The sequence below is a fragment of the Chinchilla lanigera genome, unplaced genomic scaffold (assembly GCF_000276665.1).
Source record: "Chinchilla lanigera isolate Chin_1 unplaced genomic scaffold, ChiLan1.0 scaffold00145, whole genome shotgun sequence".
Taxonomy (NCBI): domain Eukaryota; kingdom Metazoa; phylum Chordata; class Mammalia; order Rodentia; family Chinchillidae; genus Chinchilla; species Chinchilla lanigera.
The window spans coordinates 229,206-256,695 of record NW_004955546.1 but is presented as its reverse complement, the minus strand read 5'-3'; the positions used below and the strand labels follow the sequence as shown (position 1 = coordinate 256,695).

The 27,490-nt window shown below is 37.9% G+C and overlaps 1 protein-coding gene across 1 annotated transcript in view; it reads right to left on the bottom strand.

Moving 5' to 3' along the window:
* LOC102023850 (zinc finger protein 433-like) overlaps window positions 1-27,490 on the bottom strand; it is a 128,331-nt gene that overhangs the window by 31,626 nt on the left and 69,215 nt on the right. Inside the window, 1 exon segment of the mRNA XM_013508418.1 lies at window positions 1,833-1,848. Within this exon segment, the coding sequence (XP_013363872.1) occupies window positions 1,833-1,848 (16 nt within the window).

The following is a 27,490-nucleotide window of genomic DNA, read 5'->3' as shown; positions in this document are numbered from 1 at the left end:
CATAATCATCATCATCACCATCATCATCATCATCAAAACAACTCAAAGCAGGGGCTGGGGATTTAGCTCAGTGGCAAAGTGCCTGCCTGGCAAGCGCAAGGTCGTGAGTTCGGTTCCCGGTACTGGAGAAAAACCAAAAAAAAAAAAAAAAAAAACAACTCAAAGCAAAGAAAAAACCCCCAAATCCACAGTAGTGTTTCCTTTTCCAAATACTAATATTATTCTCCTGATTCAGTTCCTTTGGAGAACCTGATTAATACAGACCTCAAAACAATAAACAATATGATGAGTATCAGAAGACTTTAAGAAGATTTGAAGGTATGACTCTAGAGACAATTCTTGAGTTACAAAGAAGATCATGATCAACTTAAAGGACACTGAATATAAAATGCATTGAAAATTCACAGAGTATACCTAATCAAGCAAACATTACTTCTACACTTTGGATCTTTTAAACCTGCTCAATATGCTTGCTTGATGTGTTTGGGGAAACATATGTAACACAGCACAAATTTGATAATAAAATACTAAATATTTCTTTGACTTCACTGAATATAGTTCACTGTAAATCACCGGTTGTTCACCATCAGTGTCCTGTTGCTCACAGAGCAGTTATTCATGATTGTTGTCCACCATCACGAGCAAGTATTGTACCTTGTATCATTAATGCGCAAAAAGAATAAAATGGAAAACTAAAGTAAGATTTCCACTGAATAATATTTCTTTATTTTTCATAGATTTTTAACAGACCGAGAGGATGTTAAACAAGGTACCATTCAATGGAGATAAATCCCAGAATTTACATTTCATATTGACAGAGGGTCTTACTCAATTGTCTAGGCAGGTATTGTAACACTTCCTGTCTTAGTTGCCCAAGTGGCTGAGAGTAAAGGTGTGCGCTACTATCCTCACTGATGTTTACTTTGCCCAAGCATTGAAATCTTGGTAAATCGTGGCATATAAAAAATCTCAACTTTAAACTGGCATAGTGGCACATGCATATCATGCCAACAGCCACTGAGGTACAAATACTATCAAAAATTCACACTACCCAGGGAAACTCAGTAAGAGCTGATTTCAAAAATTTTTTAAAAAATAAGAGAGCAAAATTCCAGAGTTCAGTCCTTGTTTAAAAAAAAAAAAAAAATCAAGAATTCTGGGCATGGTGGCACACTCCTGAAATTCCAGCACTCAGCAGGCTGAAGCAGGAGGATCATCATGAATTTGAGGCCAGCCTGGACTACATAAGTGAGTTTAAGGCTCGTCTGCACTACATGGTGAGACCCTATATCAAAATAAATAAATAAATAAATAAATAAATAAATAAAAGAAATCATTGAACACATCTGGAAATCTTTTATATACTGGGAATATCCCTTTCATTCTAGTTCTGTGATGGTGCCCGCATTATTTTTAAACCTATACCAAGGCCAGAGAGTTTCTTAATTTCAGATTTTGCTTCAGAAATGATTAGGTGAACTCATCAGTGGAAGCAGAAGATATATTTATCTATTATTAAATTCCCTTCCTTTCTTCAAGCCTGGGACCTCTGGCCAACTCACAGGGCAAGCAACACAAAATTCTTCCTTGGTGCTTACCCTAAGAACAATTTGAGTTTCAGAGAAGATCTTCTATGTTGAAGGCACTACTACCGGCACCCTTCAACATCTCTTTCTCTCCCACCTGTTTTTTTTTTTTTTTTTGGTACCGGGAATCGAACTTGGGACCTTGCGCTTGCCAGGCAGGCGCTTGTGCTGCTGAGCTATATCCTCGGCCTCTCTCCCACCTCCCACCTCTTTTCCAGTCTCCTTTCATCCACCCTAAACAAAAACCCTTTATGCCTCACCACTGATATGCTGTACAGCTTCTATTTTGGGCCTCACCTCTACTCCAGTAGTCCTTTGAAAGTCTACCTCAAGCAGTATTTTTGTATTTAAACAATATTTACAAACAGGCCAAGATCTATAGATAGCCATTCATACAATTCATACAGAACTGACACCCTCTCCCTTTCCATTCATACACATATACATGCCCATGCAAATGCCCAAATTCAAGGTATCTCTCAACGTGGGTTTTTTGTTTTTGTTTTCCCCGGTACTGGGAATTGAACTCATGACCTTCCGCTTGCCAGGAAGGCGCTGTGCCGCTGAGCTAAATCCCCAGCCCCACAACGTGGGGTTAATAGGCAGACCCTTCTGGAAGTTGTTTTTGGCAGGTACAATTTCCCCCGCCCTTGCTAAGACTTTAACATTCCCTTCATTTTTCTCAGCATTCTAAACTCTGTGGCAGGCCTCACTTAAATTTCTTTTGTATTGCTCTGTATTGAACTCAGGAGTTGACTGGGTGTTTGGCAAGTGCTCCACCACTGAGGCACATCACTACACTTCTTTGAATTCTCAGGACCTTTTTAAACCTAACATGAGTTGGGAAATATAGGGACTATATTGGAAATTTAGGAGATTATAAATATTAAAAAGCAGAAATTTGAAGAGAGGAGTTGTGGGTATGAGACCCGGCATTACAGATATTTATAAACTTCAGATCCTCCAGATGTGCTGCTGACAAGAATGAAACCAGGAACCTAGCTCACCACTTCTGCACCCAGCTCTAACCCACATCTGAGTCTGGATCTTCCCAAGGCCCCTGCTCCTCCCAGAATGGTGGAGATGCAAAGGCAGCAGTGGGTTTCTCAAGATGGCACTGTAGCCTGGCGGTGTCACAGTGAGGAAAAAGTTCTGAGGACTCAGAACTGGCCTTGGCCTAGCAAAGGGCAAAAGGAACAGAGAATGACTCACTGCGCATCCAGGATGACATCAGGATCTGGAGCTAACAGGGGGACTCCAGGCACCATAACTAGTTCTGACCGATTCTAACCGGACATCACCCAGATTCCACCCCAGTTCAGGGCTCCCGTCCCACAACGTCACCATTGCATAGCTTGAGGGTCTCCTAGGGTCTTTCCTATGCAGCCCGTAGCCACTAGAAGTCACAGAAGGCGGTCTATCCAGCTGGGTTGCTCTCCGCAGCGTGCTCAGGCAAACACTTTGGCGCCATAACACCGGAAGAACCCTCCCACTTTGCCTCCTCTGATTGGACAGTTTATACAGCTTTGCTCCTTCTTCATTGATTGATTCCTACTCTATTACCCTCCCTCCAACGCATGACAAGAGAAACAAACCTATACGTGAAAGAGTGCAGTCCAAGAGAAAGACTGTAATGCGGAGACTTTTGGACCAAGCTGTCTTGTAAAATGTTAGTCTCTTGTCGCCTGAGGAATACTTGCATTTAAGGACTTTACCCCTAGGTTTCTTATAGGACTCAGTGGACTTTTTCTAAAAATGGTTCACTAATGTGTTGTGAAGTTTCCAGGGTCAATATTCTAGAGAAGAATCAATCTCCTTATGTCAGAAAATAACCTGAGCACAGGCCAGGCCAGGACACAATGGAATAGGAGAACTGGGTGTTTGAACGGACAATATTTGGGAGTGAGGCTGCAGGATTCGTTTTGAGGGTTTTCACACTATCTCTTTCCATCTATTAATTTTCACTTCAGAAAATTAATATCTGCCCTTTAAAAGGAACAAAAGAAATTGGGTTAAATAATAGCAATATTGTGCAAAAGGGTAAAGATGAAAGAAAAACAAACATTTCAACTCTTCCACACAAGTTTGTTACCCATCCAGGGTCGGAAAAAAAGCCTGATTTCTGAAAGTAAGCATATTGCCAAGCGTGAGGGTCAGAATGATTGCTCAAATGGAGCCCCGGTGCTCACTCACTGAACCATTTCCTTGTGATGAGGCAGGGAAACATAAAGACTTCAGACTGTAAGCTTCTCATGCCCTGTAGTTCCCTCCTTAAAAATTGAAATTTTGCTTCTTTCAGGACATTAATATTCCTAGAAGGAATATATTGCCTGAAGCCATGTGATTTTTTTAAACAACTTGTTTAGCTTGAGAGATGTATAGGGTATTAGAACAGCACACTTCTAGATATATCTGGTGGAATTGTGTGAGTTTGATCTGACTAAATAAATCTCGTCCCTGGATCTTTTCTTTTCAGCTCTGTCCATGCTCTGGATCCTGGATCCCATAAAGTAGTTACCTATTTTGTCTTTATTTATATTTGCCAAGATGTTTCTGCATTGGAAATAGTCAAAACCAAACTGCAGTCTGAAACAATGAGACAAAATGAACCTATTTTTCTTAAATTCTGTATCTCAGGTATTTTGCCCCTATAACTAACTAACTAACTAAATATATAAAAATCTAATAAAATTCAGTTAGGTGTCTGTCCTAAATAAACTTCCAAATGCGTCAATTGCTCTGATCACCTACATGAGTGATGACGCCTTCTAATATATCATAGATATATTATAAGAAGGATATGCTTAGTTGACAACTGGTGGTCAGCTTATAATACCCAGCTGAACTGAACCAGCATGGCACTGGGTGAGGAGGGCCCACCTAAGGATTGTTGCCAAAAAAATAAAAAGGAGAGGTGGAAAAGAAGAAGAGGAGCTATTAGGGAGCTGGTGGTTCTCCTAGGCTGTTGGTTCTCCTGAGGGGCTTGTCATGCTGGCTTTCCTGATGAACTTGGCTGTTATCATCAAAGGAACTTAGGACCTTGTTGCTAAGAAGGGCTATGGTTCACTTTGGAGAGCTCTGGTCCGTAGTTTGAATATCACTTCCTGGCTCTAGAGGGGAAGATTGTGCACTGTTCAGTGCCCTATAGAAGCTTGTTGTGCTAGCTTTCCTTATATATAATCAGCTGTTCTCATCATCAGAGGAGCTCGGGCCCTGATTGTCACTGAGGATGGCTGTGATACTTTTTGGGGGAGCTCTGGTCTTTGAGTGTCGCTTCCTGGTTCTAGTGCAAGAAACGTCAGCCTACTAGCACAGATCCTTCATCCCAGTGGCACAGACTTTCAAGTTTCCACCACTGACCTTCAGGCCTTCCCAGTGCAGATCTGTGAAAGAGACTTACATGAGACATCGTGGTGGGTTCTAGGCCTCCAGTTGGACTTGTAGGAGGCATTGTCATTGGCCCTAAGTTTTCAGCTTGACTCATGCAGGACATTGCAGTGGGATCTAGGCCCTCAGCTGGATTCTTTGGGTCTTTAGTGTGTGGACAGATTTCCTGCACTCTCTTTGTATATGACTCTTTGGATGGCTATTATAAAATAATCCTATAATTATGTGTCCTATATTAAATTGTATTTCCTTCCAAACCCCTGACTGCAACAAAGGAGGTCACTGTGGGTGTGCTCTTGCACAATAGGTATCATTCTTAACTCTGCCTTTGTTATTGCTTCCTGCTTGTCATGAGGTGACCAGCTTTCCTCTAGTACACGATTCTGTAATTCTAATTTTAGGTAACTCAATTTTAATTCAACTCAAATATTTTAAATTATTTCTATCTTTCCTTTTTTTTCTTTTTTCCTTTTGGTTTTTTGAGATGGTCTCACACACTACTTTGTAGACTTCTACACAATAACAAGAAGTAGAAGAAAAATTTGTAAAACATTCTAAGTGTAAGATAATATGTGTAAATAGAATTGTAGAAGATGATCTAATACAGAGAATAATTATCCTTGGATGTGATGATATGATGTGATATAATTCTTCAAATTATTTCTTTAATATAATTGTATTTATAATACCATTGAATCCATTGAAAATTGGACAAAAAAATCTAAGTTCCCTGTGATAAACAGAGGATAGTACTGTATTACACAAATCTTGAATAAAAGAAGTAAAGAAAGGATACAAGGCAAGGCCAAAAAACTACCACACCCTGGACTATGTGAGGACATTTCATTCAAGGTGTCAGTCTATACTCCCAGGCTACACTTTGCATTTGGTAGATCTCCACTTTAGAGATCTCCCTGCGATACTTATATCCCACAAACTGTAATTTCACACTGACCCTTCAACCCCCTGTGGTGGACTGACAACTGGTGGGCCACTTGTAACACCCAGCTGAACTTAATAAGTGTGGTGCTGGGTATGGGAGACCCGCCTGAGGATTGTTGCCAGCAGAATAAGAGGCAGAACTGGAGAAGAAAAAGTGAAAGGCTGTTGGGAGATGGTAGAAACGGTAAGGAGCTGTTGGTTCTCTTGGAGGAGCTTGTCATATTGGCTTTTCCTGATGAACTCAGCTATTCTCATCTTCCGAGGAGCTCGGGACCTTGTTGTCAGTGACAGTGGCTTTGGTTCACTTTTGGGGTGCTCTAGTCCTCACTTTGAGCATTGCTTCCTGGCTCCATAACAGTTGTGGTCTGGCAAGGACGAGGCAAAGACTTTAGTCTTCTTCTGCAGATACACAATCATTTTTGCTGAGTATTCCCAGTGTTTTTTGGCTCCGTGGCACTTCTGCCTACATCTGCCTCCCTAACTGGACAAGGGCTTGTACCCTGGTTAATCTGACGTAAGATGGATATTGGATCAAGCAGACCAAGAACTCCCAGTCCCTATTCTAATATCAGCCTGACATTGTTTGGGCCTCTGTGTACATCCTCTTGTTAGTGGGGATAGGCATAACTACTAAGACAGGGACAGGGCTTGCTGGACCTACCACTGCCATTGATTCTTACAAATCCCTGTCCCAAGAACTCTCTCAAGCTTAACTGATATTTCTAAGTCCCTTCTCATCTTACAAAGTGAGTTAGACTCCCTGACAGCTATAGCTCTCAGGAACCAAAGAAAGCTAGACGTTCTGACAGCAGAATTGTGGGTCTATGTCTATTCCTAAAAGAAGAGTGCTACTTCTACACAAACCAGTCAGGAATAGTCTGGCGAGCTACAGAGAGCCTACAAAAGTAAGCCAATACATTAAGAGAACAAGCTAGCTGTAATTGGTCATCCTCCTGGATGAGCTGGAAGTCACGGCTTCTTCCATTGGCTGGCCCCTGGGTCAGCACCCTCCTCATCATACTCTTTGAGCCCTGTGTGTTTAAACTACTAATGGGATTCCTCCAGAAATAGGTACAGGCCTTCAGTAGACAATCTGCGTGTCAAATGCTGGTACGGACCAGTCCCATATAGCAGCCCCTAGAAATAAGTGATGCCCCATGAAAACATATACTAGGGGAACCCAAAAGAGGAAGTGTAGAAGAACCTTTGTGCTCAAAATGTTTCAAAAGCCAAATGTGTCAGGAGTCTGCAGTGTTCCTTCCACTTCTGTAAAAAGGCTTGCTTATCACAAAATGCAGTAGAGGTACAAGCTGTATCCAGCCTGTTTTTGTTCCCAGTTTGCTCCCATATTTGTAAAGTTTCACTTGCTCACAAAAGACCCCCACCCTACCTGATGAGCAGTATCAAAGTAACTTCCTATACTAGCTTGGAGCTCAGACCTTGGCGTACACACTCCTCTGAGCTTGCTGGTGTAATAAAGCTTAGTTCCTTCCACTTCTCCGAGTGCTGTTTGGTTTCTTTTTCTGTGGTAAACCTAAAATTGCTGAAACAGGATGAGTGACTCAAAGATTGATTTCTTTCTCCCAGTTTTGTGGCCTCAAATTTACATAACATAGATTTTGGCTGATTTCGTCTATGGTAACAATTATCTTCTTGGCTTGCAGATGAATGCTTTCCAATTTTGCACTCAGAGGGTGAAGAGAGGGACAATGAACTCTGTCTACACTTATTTGAAGATATGAATACTAAAAAGAGACCCACTTTTGTGAACAAAGAAACTTATTTACATCTTAAATGTCTCAGTTCCAAATACTATCATGTTGTTAGTCAGGGCTTCAAAATATTTTCTGAAGTTGTGCATTCAATTCAGGACAGAGTTAGAAATAAAATTTTAAAAGATTTTTAAATGTGGCCATTGGGTTATCCTAGGCATATTGAACTGTGGAAAAGAACATGGTTAGAACGTTTCAACAAAAGAGTGAGATATAATCTTTGAAACAGAGATAAAGGAAGTGAAAGAACTCTATATTTTTAGAAAGGATCAAGTACTGATGAATGAATATTGTGAATCATTATAATGGAAAAGGAAAAAGCAAAAATCCAATCAATGTACTCACAGTATATTTTGGCAACCAGAGTCTCAATGGAATATACCAGTTAACAATTTTGTCATGATACAAATTACATCCTAGGTAAATATATATCACTAAAACTTACAAAATAAATACAAGAACTGCTCACTGTATGAACAAGCCCAAGGAGTCTTGTGAAAAACTAGGAAAGATTTGGTCTTTTCTAACACCTCATTTGTTTTAATCAAATTAACTTTATCAAATTAACTGATATCATAATTTGATGGCAGTATTAGAGGTGTTGAAAGCAAGAGACCAGACCTTGAAGCAAGAGCATCTGGGGGATATAACTGGTGAACATATCTGATTTTAAGTTCCTTCCTCTGTTTTTTCTCTTTTGTCTGCTTCCTTGCTATAAGAAGGTGAGCAGATTTTCTCTATACTGGCTAATGACTACAATGCTAAATGTTCAACAACTTTAGCTGTTAAGGAAATGTCAATCAAAATTGCATTTAAATTGTCTTCTCCTTTCAGAATGACTAATTCCAGAAATATAAAAAAGCAGTATATACTCATGAGAATTTGAGGAGGGGGGAATTGTACACTATTAATGGGAGCATTAACAAAAAGCCAATATGGAAAACAACATAAACCTTTTGCAAAGAAAACTGAAAATGGAGAAAGTATTTTCTCCAGCTTGAACATTTCTCATATTCTTTTATTTTTCTGATGTGTATCTCATATTCTTGAAAAGTTTAAAACAGCATGCTCTGGTGATAACAGCAATACAGTGTTACTGTGGTGAAATTCACAATAGCTATGATATGGAAAGAACCTAGCTGTCCGTAAACAGATGAATGGATAAATAAACTGTAATATAGTGATGTAATAAAATATTATTTAGGCATAAAAATGACAAGGCTGGTTTTAGTGGCATGTCTCTATTCCTAGCATTCTGGGAGACTGAGTCAAGAGAAACACAAATTCCAAATAAGCCTCTGTGATGTAGAAACTTGTTGATATCCTGCCTCAAAATAAAAAAATAAAAATAAAATAAAAAAGGACTAAGGTCATAGCTCAGAAGGCTTTGGGGTTTAATTCTGTCACTGGACAGAGTCCAAAAAGGCCTTCAAACAGAGATAGAAAACCGTAAGTCATTTCTTCTAGGGGCCAGTTTATACATGCACTAACTTCCATCATAGCAAAGAATTTTCAAAATGCAAAAGTAAGGCATAAAGAGATTTTTCAGGCAGAGGTTAAAGTCTACACTCAAAAAAATAGGGCAGCAATAGCATCAACAGAGTTTTCTTATGCCTTCTGAAACAAAGAAAATTAAAGAGAATTTTAGAATTTAGTATTTTCCTTTTATCTAAGGTGTTTAAAAGACAAAGAGGTACATGTGTTAAAGAGATTGACTCTTTGAGGGTTTTCACAAAGGCTGGTCTTCACCAGGGCGACTCAGGACTAGGATTCCCATGACTGTTGCATGAGAAACTTTGCTCAAGATAGTGGGTGGGTCTGTACTTATGTGTCTCCCTGATGAAAAAATTTTAGTTCTATTTTCCTCTGGAGTGGGATGTTTTGACCGGAGCAGATTTCCTAATGAGCCCAGTACACATAGTAGAGGATAATTTTCAAATTCTCTTCCCAACTATGTGTTTATGGCAGTGAAATTCTGTGGGATTTGACAGTCTGTGATCTCAGTGTTGGTTTGAAACTTGGGAGAGGATGGTCCACCCACAGTCAGGTAAAAGTTTATTCATAGGAAAAAGTCTAATTTAGAGGTCAAAATGTAATCTATTCACACAAGACACAGAACCATTCACAAATAGAAAGAGAAGAGCTGAACCTAGTTTTAGGTAAAGGAAAATCACCAGCCTTCTTGTGTTTGGGGAAAAGAGGGACAAAATAAATGGGGCTTATGTTCTAAAGCTGTAATTTTCACTATTCAAATTATAATTTCCTATGCCTCCTTTTACTTATCTTGATTTCTTCTATCCTACCTCAGTCTTTTTTAAAAAATTTTTTTTTTGTTGTTAGGAAAGAAAGGGAACTGAGCTCTACTGGAGGATAGCCTTTGATTTAGAGTTAATGCCCAAGAAGAACCACTATGACAAGAGTGGCCCTCTCTTCTAGGCTGTGGGAATTTTTTTATTTGTGTACTTATTTATTTATTTGGTACTGGGAATCAAACTCAGGATCTTGTGCTTGCAGCCAGGTGCCTCTGCCACTGAGACATATCTCCAGCCCTTAGGCTGTGGGAATTTAAATAGTATTTGAAGGAGTGGATTGTGGCTATCTTGAGGTTGCTTTGTATAACTTTTCGCCACCATGCTGTTGTGCCCATGTGTGTTTATCTGCTAGGCTCATTGTTTTAACAAGGGCCCATACATCCTGGTCCCTTGCTGGGGATGGCAGTTCTGCCTCCCTCATTTTTGACTCTTAACAAGAACCCATAATTCTTTGGGCTTGACCTAGTCATACTGTGGTATCTCTTTTTTTCTCAGTGATTCTCCAGTATTTTTGTAAATTTCATAGATGAGACAAAATGTTATGTTTAACTTTCAGAGTCTCTTGTTACACTAAATATAGAGGTCTCCAGTTCCTGTTCCATCCATTTTCTGAAAAAGAGAGGTTATTTTTTGGTGCATTGAGTTAGGATGGAAGAAATAAAGATAGATGAGACAAGGAAAGTCATAATTTAAAAATTGTCCTTTGAAGGCTTTTTTCAGCTAGGGTCTTGCTGTGTAATTCATACCAGACTTGAACTCACAATCTTACTGGATTCTGGGTTGCTCGAGTCTCCACTTAGAGATGGTTTCTATGTCCTTTTTTGTCTCAAAGAAAGAACTGGACGAAACAAGCAAATGGTGGCAAAATTTCGCATTTAATAGAAGTCGAAAAATAAAAGGAAGGTTAAGAAAACAAAACAGGCTCTGCAGAACAATTTGCGGTCAAGTAAAATGAGACAAAAAATAAAAGTAAAAGCAAAGGTAAAATTATATCCTAGGTCGACTAAGAAGAGGAATAATGATAACGAACTCTTAAAGGCATCCTCTCTCCTCTTTTACTCCTTTCATATTTTCTCACACTTGCATCACATTTAGATAATTCCATCAGGAACCTGCTCAATTTCTCATGAGTAATCTACGTGCAGGGTATGGTGAGTTGGTTCTGCATAGGTGTCCTGGAGACTTCCACACCTCCTATCCTAGACACGTTAAGTCATGCCCTATTTTCCATATCTCACTCCTCCCCACAAAAGACACAAATCCCCATAATTCTTTATGGAGTGCTAAGAGAGTGGAGATCTTTGTCTTTTTTTCTTTTTTCTTTTTTTTTTTTTTTTGCTTATTCAGACTGGGTCTACAGATCCTACCTACTGTGGATTATGTGCTCTCTAACTACCTTGAGGTATTTTTGACTGACTGCCTCCTTTGAAGAAAAAAACTCTTAGGAGACAATGAGAAAACAATTATTCACCATTGAGTTGCCTATTTTATGGGAGAAAGAAACTTTACTATTGGATGCAATAAGAGGTCTAGTCCAATATTTAAACTCTCTTTAGAGGAGAATTTTTGTCAGAGGAATGTCAGAAAAATTATCAAGATTCTCAAAGCCACAGCCTTAGCAAGTGCCTGTTTAGTTATCTGTGACAGCACTGGAGTCTTGCTTTATGGAAAGAAATCTCAAGTCTTCCAGAGGCTAAGAGGAGTAGCTTTTTCCTTTTGGGTGCTCTTTTGGATCAGACAGTTCAGGTGGAACTGGCTTTATTCTAGAAAGATTGATCATCTGTCTCTGCCACTTTTATTGCAGTGAGTGTGGCAAGGATCACTGAAAAGGAGCCCTTTCATTTTGGCTCTAGAGCACTTGCTCTGCAGGATGGACACTAGGTGGTCCTCCTGGGTCAGAAGCTGGCAGAATTCTGTTCCCATACATTTGGATAGACAGTTGTACTTGGCCCAGATTAATAAGATATTGTATGAATCTGAGGATCTCTGGGTCTACTATGATATCAGAGAATAGATAGGCCCTCCCATGTAACATTTCAAATGGGCTCAAATTTAGCCCAGTTTGAGGCATGTTACAACAAACCCTCCTGAAAGCTATGGGCAGTAATTGGAGCCAGGACTCAGACATTTCTTGGCAAAGTTTTGCCATAGTTTACTTAGGGTCTGGTTGGTTCTCTCTACCTTTCCAGAAGACTGAGCCTACCATGTAAAATGGTGATAGTACTGTATTCCTAAAGCCTTTGCCACTTCCTAAGTTAATTCAGAGATAAAACAAGGCCCATTATCACTCTGGAGGGACTGGAGTAGTTTAAATCAGGAGATGATTTATTTAAGAAGCCTCTGATGATCTCTGTAGCATTTTTTTTTAACAGTTAGTAAGGCTTCAATCCAGCCTGTAATGGTGTTAGCTAGGAGTAATATCTGTTTAAATCCCCCACATGGTGGCATGTGGCTAAAGTTTAATTGCCAGTTTCCCCAATATATGTCTCTCTTCTCTATACAAGTTCTATCAAAGGAGGTGGTTTCTGTAAAATCTTAAGGAGTGTCTAAGTGCATGTCCTGATATTTGCTAAGCCATTCCCCTGTAAACCACAATTAAACTTTTGTCTCCAGAATAGCTCTGACCTGATGGGAAATTAGGATTTCTAGTTTCTGTCTTAAGGCTAATTTTTCAACTTTCTCTGTTAGCAAGCTGTAGCTGCTTCTGTTAACAGGCAGGGTAGCCATCCATAAGCCACCTCATCTAAGTTTCTTTTTTTCTTTCTTTTTTTTTCATCTAACTTTTTGAAAAGTATGCCACTGAGCATGGTTGTCTCAGCCTTTGTGTCAAGACTCAGAAGCAATTCTCTTTTTTTTTCTGTTATGTAGAGAACAAAGAACTTTTTAAGTCAGGTATTTCCAGTGCTGGAGCGTGAGTAAGGGCAAGTTTTCTTTCCCTAAATGCATTGTACATCACTTTTATTCATTCTAGGGGCATAGATTCAAGGCCCATTCCAGGGGTACAGCCTCATAGAAAGGATTTGACATTAGGTCAAAATTAGGTAGCTAGATCTTTAAAACCCAGGACTAAACCTAGCTATTTAGTGACAGGAGGTCCAAGATCACAGCCTCAATGAGTTTCTTGTTTCAATAGTAGTGGAATTGGCTCAAACATGACTTCAGGATTACCCAGCCTTCCTCAGAAGAGATGATAAAATCTGTGGACAGATGCATTTCAGGTTCCCTGGAGCCTCTTCAGTCATCAGAGGAAGAAATGAGGGTCTTGGCTGGCCCACCCCCCCATCCAAATGTGGAGAGGCAGCCCTCCAGTGCCATGAGTCAGGCACCTTGGCTGTATCACACTTGGATCAGGGCCCAGGGGGTGGCTTGATGTGGTCATTGTGCCCAGTGCTAGAGTTTTTGCACTTGAAACAGGAACTCTTTCCTCAGTTGTCCTTGGATTTTGCCTTAGATGACCTAGGTGAGTTTAAAGTGTTCTCAACTATGAAGCCTATAATCTAAACCTTTCTCTTTCTACTCTCTTCTGAGTTCCAACTGTTGAACACAGAAAAGGCCATGTATAGCAATTAGGCCATAAGTGTCTGTGAGCCCACCTGGAGTTTTTTGTACTTTATGTTAAACATCTGGGGCTGATTGGCAAATGAAATGGAGTGTCTCTCCCTCCAAAGTAGATGGATCTATGTTCATGTATTTATGAAATACTTCTATGAATCTGCTATGGGGACAGCTAATTTTTCCTCTGTGCCCTCTATGACTTGGCCCACTTTATCACAATTAACAGATTTTAAAAAAACATACCTTTCAGCTCCATTTCAAGAGCAGCTAGCATATCAGACATCATTTTTATTCACTTACTAATCATTGTTATTATAATTCACCACTATAATTCACCACTAGTCTATATCCTTGATGAAAAGTAAAGGTTTGATCCTGACAGTTAAAAAATAGCAACAGTTTATCCAATATTGCATTTGGGTTCAGTGTGAATTAGGGAATGGCAAGAAATGGGTACTTTGTTGAAAGAAACATTTTTAAAACAACACAAACACCTAAAAAAGTTTTAAGAACAAGGATAGTTCTGCTTTTGTATATGCACAGTTAAGTTTTATTGGCTGTGCTTTTGTTTTGTTTACACTCTCACTCAAAATTCTAACCTACTAGAATTTTGGTAAATGAAATAAGGAAAAACTCTAGCCTGATCTAATAGAAAAAAAGGAGGAAGTCCACTTGTCTAAAATTGAAATTCTACCTTCTATATACAAGGGTGAGATTTCTCTGGATGGTAAAGCCATTTGATTAAAAAAAAAGAAAAATGAAAAAAAAAAAACCTAAACAAAAGTGGCTGCAATTGACCCAAAATTGCACCTAGTCTTGTAACAATAAGATCTGGCTATACGGCAAGACAGGCTGGTGTTCTGGGTGAAAATAGAATTTTGAGAAACAAAAATACATCTAGGGAAAAAGTACAGATGGGATCCTGAGCTCAAGAGCATCAAACTGCGGTATTCAGAGTCCAGGCTAATTTCCCCAAAGAGTAACAAAATCCAAAAGAGTTGCAAAATATTCTGACAACAGGGCATACCAAACTCTATATTGCACACGCTGCACCAGCCATCTCAATCTCTAGGTTGCACACACAGCATCCAAATTATCTGTCTGCAACTGAGTCTATCGCAGGCTTCTGGCTACTTAACTTGCACCTGTAGATGACAGCAAGTGAGAAAAGGAAAGAAGAGTGGAGATAAACTTCAAGCAGGTTTGTTGTCTATTGTGGCTGGAGGAAAAACACAGAAGTGATGTATTTCCTACCTTCCTCCCACTTGGTGAGAAAAGAAGTAAACCATTTCTGGTGGCATGAGGAGTCTCCTGAATTCCCAGACTAGGGAACAGAGATAGAAAGAAAACCAAGGAAATGTGCCCAAAGGGCCTTACTTGGTGTCTGGGCTGGCTAAGCCAATTACGTTACTGCTTCTGGGGGTGCTGGAGTCACCATTTAGAGATGGTTTCTAGGAACTTTTTGTCTTGAACAAAGAATTGAGTGAAACACTCAAAAGAGTTAAAGGTAGGAAAAAAGTAAAAGAAAGGGAGAAAAATAAACTGGGCTTTGCAGAGTGAGTTTGAGCCAAGTAAAAAATAAAAATAAAAATAGAAAATAAAAGTAAAGACAAAGATAACAGTACCCTAGAATAAAGTATAGGCTAACTGAAGATTCATGATAGTGGTGCCTTAATGGCAGTTGTTTCCTTTTCAAATTTTCCCATGCTTACATCACAGTTAGATCATCCCATCCTGAAGCTGGTCAAGTTTTCATGGAAGTTTCACAGGCAGGGTTTGGAAAGCCAGTTCTGTGCAGTTGTTCTAGAGTCTTGCCACACATCCCTTTCCAGCCAGTTTAAGCTATTTTCTTATTTTCTTTTTTTTCTTTTTTTTTTTTTTTTTGGTTTTGGTTTTTCTCTGGGACCGGGAACCGAACTCACGACCTTATGCTTGCCAGGCAGGCGCTTTGCCGCTGAGCTAAATCCCCAGCCCCCTATGCCCTATTTTCTTATCTCAGCTATGAAAACTAGGTTGGCCTCAAACTCCTCGTGATCCTCCTCGCTCAGTCTCCCAAATGATGTGAATATAAACATGCACCACAATACCCTACTGCAAAATTATAATTTTTTAAAAATTGCAAATATGGGATACAATATGGCTTAGTAGAGGAGATGTCATGTTAGATACTCAGAGAAGAGTCTCCAAAATATAGGTACTCTGAAATAGTAGAGGCAGTTACATTAAGAAGTAGAAAATCTATCTGAAAGATAATCCGTATAGATCAAAGCAAATATGTGGATAATTGAAAAGAAGAAGAGGTGCTAGCATGGCTGGTCTGCATTTCCCCTGGCCCCTGCAGGGAGCAGCATTTTGAGAGCAGCGCTCACAGTTTAAAGGAATGAGCTAGCAGAGGCTCCACCCCTAAGACAGGCTCCTTGTATAATGGCTTCTTCCACTATTTCTTCCAAAGATCAGGGAACTCAGCTTCCTGGCTGCATCCTGTCCTGTGCTCACCACAGGCAAGGGAAGCCTGTTCACTATATATATAGAGAGAAGCTAAACATAACAGATGGCAAGTTGGTGTGGCTGCCTACAAGTGGACTACCACTAGAGCATGAAGGGTACTATGGGAACACTGAGGGTCTTTGGCATTGTAGCCATAAAACAACCATAAACTATATATGGAAGCAGAGGAGACCAGTAAAGCAGCACCAGTCCTGGGTAAAAAGAGCAAAGCAAGGAGCTGGTTGTGGTGCCAGACACCTGTAATCCCAGCACTCAAAATGGTGAAGTAAGAAGATTACTTCAAGTTTGATGCTGGCCTGGGTTACATAGGGAGGTAAAGGCCAATGAGAACTACAGAGTGAGACCCTGTCTCATAAGAAGAAAACAAAACAAAACAAAGCAGGAGCATAAAAATCCCAGATAACAAGTTATACCACACAGCTACAGTGACAAAAACAGCATTATATTGGCATAAAACTGGCATGTGATTCAATGGAAAAGAATAGAAGATGCAGAAACAACTACAGACACATTCAGCCACATAATCTTTGACAAAGTGGCCAAAAGCCTATGCTGGAGGAAAGATAGCCCCTTAGCAAAAAGTTTTAGTAAAATTGGCTAACCATATGCAGAAGATTGATGCTAGGCCCATATTTTCCACCATGTACTGTACTAAAATCAAAATAGGTTAATTGATTTTAGGAATGGGGAGGGGAAGCATGTGGCCTCCATATTTTTCTATGGGTAGGAGAAGTCCACGGGCCCACAGGAAGAGATTCAAGTCAGCCCCACTCAGCTATCTACCATAACCTTCCTGAGTCCTAGAACCACCTGGATAGTCCTTCCGGTAGATGTTTTTTTCTGGTTTCTTTTTCTAATGCTGGCTTCCTTCCTCCCAACATCTTATTTGGTTCACGTATTCTTCTGATCATTTCGGCCTTAAGTTTTTCTCCTTGTATAAAATGGTATGGCATGATTTGTAGTTGTGAAGTGACATCTCCAGACTTTAAAAACCCTGTATGAGTTCCTTGTATGTATCACAAACGCCTAGATATAAAGACGTATGGGGTAAAATTTTCAGCACAGACCAACTGTTGTGTACAGCTTCCTTTTCCTGTCTTTTTCATCTGTTGATGCAATGGACTGACAAATGTTGCTTGCTCTCAGGAGAGATTTCCATGTAACTGGCAATATACATTACAGCTAGACCTTAGACATACAAATGATCAAATTTCTTGATGTCTTTTAAAATTTGCTCCTACTGTTTAAAACAGAATACTTCTTTTTGCTTTAATTAAATGAGCATTTTGGTATTATATGAAAAACATTCATATATTGTGTAAAAATTCTATTTGTGATAATTAACAGTTTCTGAAACATCTTAGATGTCCTTTAATTCTTGTCAGTGAGGTTACACCATGCACAACTGTGAAAAGTATATTAATTTCACTATAAGCATAAAAACTAAGTTAATATATAAAGCAATTTCTATATACTTGCAATGCAATTATTGTTAATTTCTTGAAATATCAAATACATTTATGTTCCCAAAGTGTGACATTTTTCTAAAAATCAATACATAGAACAACCCAAAATAATTGGGCTATATATCTTCTACTCTGAATTACTACCAGGAAGATAACAATACACGATGTATAAACTATTGTAACTATCCTAATAACCTGTTTTGAAACTCAGTTTCATTGCGATGTTTATCTGTTTTTAAAAGGAAAGAACAACTGGGATGGGGGAAAGGAGAAAAGAAAGATAGGAAATATATATATATATATATAATGGGGGAAAGGAGAAAAGAAAGATAGGAAATATATATATATATATATACACACACACAAGATAGGTAAGATAATTGTACTACTAATTTCTATTGGTTTATTGAAAGGAAATATATATATACACACACACACACACAAGATAGACAATTGTATTACTAATTTCTATTGGTTTATTGAAAGGAACTGTTAATGCTTAATTGTTTGATCAATCTTGTATACCAATATCTGGTAATCTGAGCAACTATTTTGAAAATAATAATATGTAACATAACAACCATTGTTAATTTCCTATCACCTTGTTTTGAAATTCTGTATTGTTTTTTGTTGTTTTGTTTGTTTATTTGTTTTCTCTTTACAATACAATTTTAAAAAATAACTGGGCTAACAGGACAGGCAATATTTTGGCCCTTGCACACCAAGTTTACCCAGGAATTATGGGACTCCTCTCAAAGAATACTACTGTTTTGATAAACTGCCCAACTTCCCAAACAGGGAGATTATCGGATGCTAGAAGCCAGGACTTGAACAGTGTACATTGCGCTAATAGGAAGATCACTAAAGAAAGGAATGCCTCCATCCCTCCAAGGAAAGCCATAGGGTCGAGAAAGACCATGACCCTTCTGGCAGCTGACAGAACTGTTAGAGTGAAAGACTATAGAAGAACAAAGATACTCCTCACATGGTTTGCAAAGTAATTGGAGAACCCTTAACCCTAAATTGGCTGGGAAATACTATTATATAATATAATATGATATAATATAATAATATAATATATCAAAGTCTTATAGGATATGCTGGAGGAAATAATGATATGTGAAAAAGAGACAAGTAAAAATCATAGTTTTAAAAATGGAAAGCACAGCTTCAAGACACAAACCCAGTTTAAATTATTTTTTCTCTTGTCCAGGAACAGAATAAGCCTGAACAACTTCCTTCCACCTACAAATGGATTTCTCTGTTCCATAGCCCCTGACAAATTGTCCTTTTTCACCTATGAATACACTACATTTTTATCTGTAAATTAGATTCTTTTTCGAATGGAGCATTACCTTACTATGCATGAGCCATTTTTCCCCACCTACCAAAACAATAGGAGATTATAGATTGTCAAATCTCATGGATTTTTACTGCCAAAAACATATAAAGAATCCCAGTTCCAAACTATAGTGCATGTCTGTCTCCTGATAGTCCACCCTGCACTCTTGAGTACGTAGAAAAACATTTATAGGTAACATTTTCTGTGCCTCTTGTTGATATGCCATGAAAATTCTTTTTGTATGAATGGAGTCAGTGAAGCCCTGAACATTCCTTGTTTAAGCTTGGTTAAGGTCTTCTCAGACCCAGTCCAGTAACAAGAGTATTAGAGAAGAGAAAGATGACCAGAGGAAGAGGAGAAAGAGAGAGATTAAGGGAGAATATATATAATCAAAGTAAATTTGCATGTTTCAATATGCCAAAATTAAACCTATTTTTCTGTATGACTTATGTGAACTAATAAAAATATATCAAAATGACATGTATAAAAATACTTGTGAATTAGGTTAACATTGTCATTCAACAATCTATATGCCAAAAATGACAGGGCCCTGCACCCCAATCATTTTTTGTCTGGAGATACAGCCTGGGGCAAACAGAAAGTTTTCCCATTAAATTTAGGTGACCACTCACTCACACACACACACACACACACACACACACACACACACACACACACACACAGAGCTATTCTACCAAGAGAAGGCTAGACACTCCTCAAATTTCCACTCTTTGACTTCAGCATAGTTAGCTAATGTGATTACCAGAACAAGAGTCATTAACAAAATTTCCTTAAATTCTTCTCCATCTTTAGAACTATTGCTATTTGACTCAGTCTCACCCTGAATCAGCCCATGACCCTTGCCTTATTGTCACTCCAAGGCCAGGCTGACCTGGAGGGAAGACTTTCTCTGGTTCAGGAGCTGATTTTGCCATGCTTCATCATAGCCTGCCTCCCAGCTTTGTCCACGCTTCTTTTCTACCTGTTTGCGCTAATGATTGAGATGTTTGCAGAACCTTCACTTGGACTTTTCTACCTCTTTCAATATTCCTCACAAATAAGTTCATGTCCTAACTCAGTCAGCGCTGATTTTTTGGACCACTCAAAAAACAATCCTTTAAGAAAAATTATTCATAAAAATCTTAATAAATTTCAAAGAGCAAGATATCCCTTAGTACATTTATAAAAGAATATCTTGTCATTTTACAAAAAGCTCCCTTTTAATTGAAATACATTTCTTATTTATAGATCAAACATAAAGTCTCTTCTATAGTAGCAAAGTATATTGCACAATACAAAGAAGCATTTCTGTATTTCTCTGGTTTCCCAGAGTTTCCAATTCTAAATTTTTTTAAAAACAGAATTACTTTTCTTGTGTATAATAAATAAAAATGTAGCTTGTGTTTTGCTATTTATTTATTTATATATTTTATTTTATTTTATTTTTGGCAGTGGGACTCAAGCTTAGGACCTTGCACTTGCCAGGTAGGCACCTGTGCTACTGAGCTATATCCCCAGCCCATGTGTTTTGCTATTTAAAACTAAAACAAAATACTTTTAAAAATATTTTTCTGCCTCTCACAAAGAGGGGCTTAGTGAATCAGAGAAGTCCACAGGTACTTGACATTTTTAACAGATTTACATCCAAAATTAAGCAGGAGCATAATCCTGGGCCTGACCCAGGGGGAATACACTTCACCTTGCCTCGTCTTCTCTAACATGGGGTCCCTGCCCCATATGCAGGGAAGAGGCACTAGAGTAGGAGCTGAATGTTTGGGGATGGAAAAGTAAAAGGATTTTTTTGAAGTCCCTGCTCAGCCACTTTGTGGATACAATAACCACTCAGCCCTATCCTCTAACCAGTGCTAAACTTGAATATATCAAAGATAAAAAGCTCTGAAGCCCCCCGGAAGAAATGCCTAATGTTACTTAAAATGAGCTAAGAAATACTTCAGACATCTCCTTTTGTAGGGGAGAAAGTGTGGGGAGGAAGGAATCAAAGCCCTCAGATTGCACAACATGATATCCAAACTTGTTAACTATGGCTTCTCTGTTAACATTCACCTTTACAAACATTGCCCAATGCATTTTTCTCCTAAAAACTATTTAAGTGTCATATGCACATTTCCTGGACCAGGCAAGAAAAACCCAGGATATCAGCAGAACCTAGAAATTCAGTTATAAGAACAAGGTCTCATGAAAGGGCTGGAAAGAAACTGAAGGGGAATTTGAAAACATGCCAGATTTTCACAATGTTCAACACAGCCAGAAAGCAAACGTTCCACTGTCACCTACTGTTCAGAATGAGTTCCTCTGCCACATTGCCTACAGCAGCTAAACCACCCCTGTAATAATTTAAAACTTTTGTCTTAGGAGAACTGGATTCCTCCAAGTTTCATCATAGTGCAGTTTTCTACAGCAGTTTTGCAAAACTGCTTTCAAAATACTGACCAACACTGATCCCAGACAATTAGCTACTGGGGAAATAGAAGGATGGTCTGGCCTCATAGCTGCTGCAAAGGATTAAGTCTGTTCAGATTCAAGACATTCCTGGGGTAAAGCACCAAGCAAGGGGATTCCACTGACATTGTCCTCTTTGGCATTCCCCTATGAAATATTTCAGAATACAGAATAGAAGGGACAGCAGGAGCCTATAAATACATCACAGCTGCTGTCATTCTGACTTTTACAAAGAAAACAGTAAGCTATGAACTTAGCTCAAAGAACACTCTTTTAATGGCTGTACTGAACAGCATTCTGACAGCTAGTCTCACAAATCACTGACTATGTAGCATCAGTCTTGAGCCTGGGTAGCCTATAAGGTCAATAACCAGTATTAATAGTAATTCACTCGCCCCCAGTCTTACCAACTGATATAAGTCCAGTACCCAGAGGTCAACAGGGTTTCAGACTTCATACAAAACTGTTTCACATCAGCCTATACCCTAAGAAACCTGTGTCACTCAAGGCACAATTGTGCTGCCAAGCATAGATCTCCATTCCAAAGGCATGAAGAAGAAGAAATGCTCAAGCATGATGGAGAGTGATAGGTAAAGGGCCCAGATGAGAAGAATGATGTTGGAGAGCTTACATACAACTGTGGCAAGAGGCTGGATAGATGGGGCAGGTGAAAGACTTCAGAGGTACAACACTTCACCTCTTTCTCTGATAGTCCCCATTCTCCAAAGTGAGTCATTCATAGTCCCACCTCAACTTGCCTGGAGAAAAGTACAGGTGCATGGCTCATATGCATGTGTGTGTGTGTATAATATTTTTACTGAGCTAATGAAGACATTGAAAATAGTTGTCTCAAAGAAAATTTTCTGTTGTTCAGTAGATGACACACTATTGATGGAATAGTACTTCTCAAATGAAGAAAGTAAAAGTGGAAGCATTTCATTTTTTTACTTTAAAATAAATTGATTAGTAAATATTTGAAAATAGAGGTGATACATTTACTACTCAAAATTCTCTTTTTAAAAATTGCAAATAACTGAATTACACATCTATTTTCAAGAATTGTCCTTAAATTTTCAAGAAGGAACAAAATTTTTCCCTCCTGACTGAAAATGCAATGACTTACATAGAACTCATTTCTAGTTTTTTAAAAAAACAATGATATTACTTGAAGTGTGCAAACACTGATAAGTGAGAAACACAATACATAAGGCATGAAGTTTTTAAAAGGTTTCTATCCTTTCCATTGGACTACCTACCTAACAACAAAAGGAAAGAAAGTATTTTAGCACAACTTCCTCCTATAGGCTTGGCTAAAATAAATTGAGTGGCAAAGACCAATCAAGCAGTTTTCACAATCTTGCACATTAACATCCATACAACCCCTTTTCCCTGTTGGTCCTGTTATATTGCAGTACAAAATAAGACTTCCACAAACATAGCAGTGGCTATGACAGCTAATGGCCTAAATTAAAACCCATAAGGCACTAATCTAAAGTCTATATTACACAGAGAAGTGGCTCAAGGATACCAGAAAGTCATCTGATCATTTCTTTCTCCCTGATTAGCTAATTGGCATTAGACACAAGTGACAAAAACAAAACAAAACTCTATCCAGAAGAGGGTTGACATTTAGAATACTTGGGTGGTAGGAAATATAAGACAGACAGAAACTCAAACAATCTTGGATTTTCTTTGTTAGTTGTTTTTTTTCCTTTTCTCTCCCTAAAAGGCACCTGGTTCTGAAACTGGAGGAGTTCCTCAGGTAAGTTCATGTTCAAAATAAATACAAAGTATTATCCAAAAGACCTGTTAGATAACCTCTAGTAGTATGATATAACAATTTAAGAGACTGCCTGTCAGAATTCTGGTTGGAATATTATTCTAAAGCAAATAATTTGTAACACTGTGAAGAGTGCTTCATCCTGTTTCTACTTGGAAAATATCTATCTCATTTTTGTTATTAATCTTTTATTTTTTCTTATAAAAGTTTTAACTTTTTATACTTCCAATGGTATACTTCCAAATACTTCTCATTTTTGTATTTGTATTCCAAGTACTTCCAAATACTTCACATTTTTGTTACTAATCTTTTATCTTTTCTTATAAAAGTTTTAACTTTTATACTTCCAATGGTAAAGTCGATCACCCCCAAATAGGAGGAGGGAGTCACACCCCTAAATATGCAACTGTGAAAAGATTTCAGCAGTCTTCCTGTGTTTCTAAAGAAAATGCACAGAATATGTTTCCAAGAAACAAAATCCCAAATAATAGGTATGAGGCCACACTGCAACCCCAGAAATAGAGACGCACAAGTGTGCAGCATTAGCATGTGATGATCACAGCATATGAGTTCAGTGCATGAAAATTGAAGCATCACATCAACTACCACAAACTTTGCTGCATGGCTGCCTGAGTTTTGAAGCACAGGTCTTGCCCCTGTCTGTCTAGAAGATGGGGTGTGGCACCGATTACATCATGTTTTATTGTATCCATTTTATTATTCAGTACCATTGTGGATCTACCTGTGCATTTTAAATACTTATGTAGTTATGATAAATTATGCACAGGTAGATCCACAATGGTACTTTTATAAGAAAAAGAAGAAATGGATGGAAGGGGAGAATGGACTTGGGAAAGGGAAGTAAAAATATCCAGATGTGGTGTGTACATATGTCACTTTTCTGTTTTTGTTTTGGGACAAGGTCTTGCTATGTATTTCAGGCTGGCCTTGAACTCACTATATAGCCCAGGATGTCCTCAAACTTACAACAATCCTTCCGACATAGCCTCCTGTGTGCTGGAGTTATAGGCATGTCCCACCATTCCTAGCTTCATGTGACACTTTCTGAAAAGAAATGTAAACCCTATACTCTGCAAATGTATTAATAAAAATTTTGAAGTTATTACAATTTTTTGCTTTTGAATTATTAATCTGGTTATCAACACAACTTGATGGAGACATGCCACACAACCTGTTAAAGCACACTTCCGTGTTTCAGTGTGTTCTTAGAGAAAATAACTGATATATGGGCCATTGATCTGACAGGGAAACAAATTTCATGAGAAAAATTGGTGTTATCCAAGAGGACTGGGCATTGGTGCATCAAAATAAAAAGTGGAAAAAAGGAAGCTCTGCTTTTGCATTCTTAAATTTTGTATGTGTGTTTTTTTGCACTGTCATCATCCAAGGACATCAGACTCCAGAATGTTCAGCCTTTGAACACAGACCTTTATTAGTGTTCCTTATGGGCCTTCAAACTTTCCCCCTTGGGCTGTGGTTGCATTGCTGGTTCTCCTTATTCCTAAAATTCTAGTTTCATTTGAGCGGTCAGTGGTTCCCCAAGTTTAAGCCTATAGGCACCCACTATAGGCCTATACAGCCTCTAATTATATAAGGAAACTTAAAAATTCCTATATGAGAAAAGGAGAAAAATAAACTCATATATACATGTGTATTTCTCTATTAGCCACATATTCAGGTTTTTATTGGCAATTTGTTCTTCTGAGAAGTGTGTATTCATTTCAGCAACCCAGTTTTTCAGGTATTACTTCTCTAAGGAGTACCTGGCAAAAATTTTTCATTATCTAGGTTATTTCTGCTCTCTGTTGTTTGCGTCCATGTCTTTGCAGGTTTTCAAATTTTATATCATTCTTTATGTTTCTTGTGTCCTCCCACCTGATTTTCTATTAAAAACACCAGAAACAGCATTGAGAAAACTATTTTGTCTCTATATTCAGAATATGGGATACCTGGCTTATTCATGTTACACTGTTTATGTTTTAATCTATGATTCAGGCATATATACAACTGTTGTACAAATATTACCATGAACAATATTTCCTGAGCAACAAAATTATAATTTGCAATGGTGATTTTTTTTATTGTTCTAGCATACAAGGATATTCTTGACCGAAACTTGCTTTTTTCCCTTAAACTTAAGCAGATAAAAAGAGAACTTTTTATAGTTTGCTAAGGCATCCAGCTAAGTCCCTCCCCTCCACACTGGTTTCAAAGCTGTGATCATTTTGTCTCAGACTCTCATATGGCTAGGACATAAGGAATAGTATTTGGCTTAGACCTTTATACATTAAGTGAGAAAAAGACAAACACTAATGTGTAATGGTTAGTGTTAAAGTAATTTTGATACTGGAAATTAAACGTAGAAGTACTAAAGCACTGGGTACATCTGCAGGCCTTTCACAAATATTTTGAGACAGTTTCTAAGTTGAATAGGCTGGACTCAATTTTGCTTTCCTCCCACCTCTGCCTCCTGAGTTGAAAACATACATCACCAAGCCTACCAAGACTTATTTTTTATGGTAAAATATTAGGACTCAATTTTGCTTTCCTCCCACCTCTGCCTCCTGGGGTTGAAAACATACATCACCTAGCCTAACAAGACTTATTTTTTATGGTAAAATATTAGGAAAGTAAATGTGTTTAGGATAAAATGTGTTTTATTTTCATTATTCCATTACTACCTGGGATAGCAGTACATACTACATATCTTTCTGGTGATGGTAAGAAGCAGAAATGTGCTACAAGGAAGTTAGCATAGGATGTAAACATTGGCAATGTACTCTGCAGTGTATTATACTCAGTGAATTATATCAGATATGTTAGATAGAAAATAGATGTCTTTTTAGACGATCCTATACAACTGGTAGGTAATTTATGTGTCTAAGCATAGGCGTGGGCAAACTATTGTGTTCACTGCATTATGAGTATTTAATGCACTGCTCACTTATGTTTCATGATATCATAGATTTGTAAAAACATAACCCCATCAGACTTTGAGTAGCTTTTGTAGTCATGAATCCTGTATAAAACACTTTATATTTCAATGTTGAAATGATTTTAAAAATACATGTCACAGGAGACCAACTGGGACTCATGCACACACCTTGGCCAAGTATACAGGTTTCAGAGCATTTGCAACATACCTCAACATCAGACAGTGGACCTTATGAATAATGAAAAATAGCATTGTAAAAATACGTCACAAAAATTGGTAAAAAAAGAGAACACAATGTAAATTATAAATTTCAGCTTTTAATAGACTGATTGATACCTCTCATGAGTTAGGTTTTCTTTAATGTCAAATTATATATTTGTAGGTAAGAACAATAATGATTACCAAAGATAGAATGGCACCATGGTATGAGGGAATAGAATAAAGGCATTTGCTTTGTACATTTAATAGCAACCATACTCTCCAAAAAATCTCCACAACTGAAAAACATTCTTTTGAAAGTGTTGTTACTGATAAATCATATCATCATTTATGCTTTCTGGAGAGATAACTATGATTCATGGTATCTTTTTGGAGACAAGTTATGGTCCAGCAGGACTGGGGTAATCAGAAACTCACAACAGCGGTTTATTTTTGGTACATGTGGTGGAAAAATTACCAGTAAATTAAAAGTCACTGCAATGTAAGTATGAAAAGTAAAATTTTTATAAGAATAAAATTTTATGGAAATGAATCTAAAATGCAAACAAATCCAACATTATGTACATGATATAATATAAAATAATGTAGGTATGTAAGCAGGTATCTTGTCATAACATGAAAAATGAATTTTCTAATCTACAAATTTTGTCAAAAAAATCCAACTTTATCAAAAACACATATTCAGATATCTATGAAAATATATATCTTAATATGAAAATAGCATCAAATTCAAGAATATCTTTTGTTACAGAGAATACATGCCAAAATTTAAAACAAAAACAGTGCAAAATCTGAACAAGTCTAAAAAATAGTTTTCAGTGGGTTATACCTCCCAATTATAAAGACAAAATAAAAACTACAAAAACACTACGTGTATTGGAAAGTAAAAAACTTGTTTCAATCCACCATGCTTAATTAAATGACACTATGCATTATGCTCAGACACATAAAAACAATTATGTCAACTCAAGATTTTTATATTAAACATTACACACACATCATCTACATATCTACAAATTATTTACTGAAAAACCACACAATCTATGAATTTTCTGATAGCTCCATCAGGGATTTGTATTCTTTGAGAAATTTATGGAGCAATAGTGACATAAAACTTTTTGCATTATTTATTTCTACAGGTCTCCACTACATGAGAAATTTTCACAGGATATTCAAAATAAGCTTACAAATGTAAAGTTTCTCCC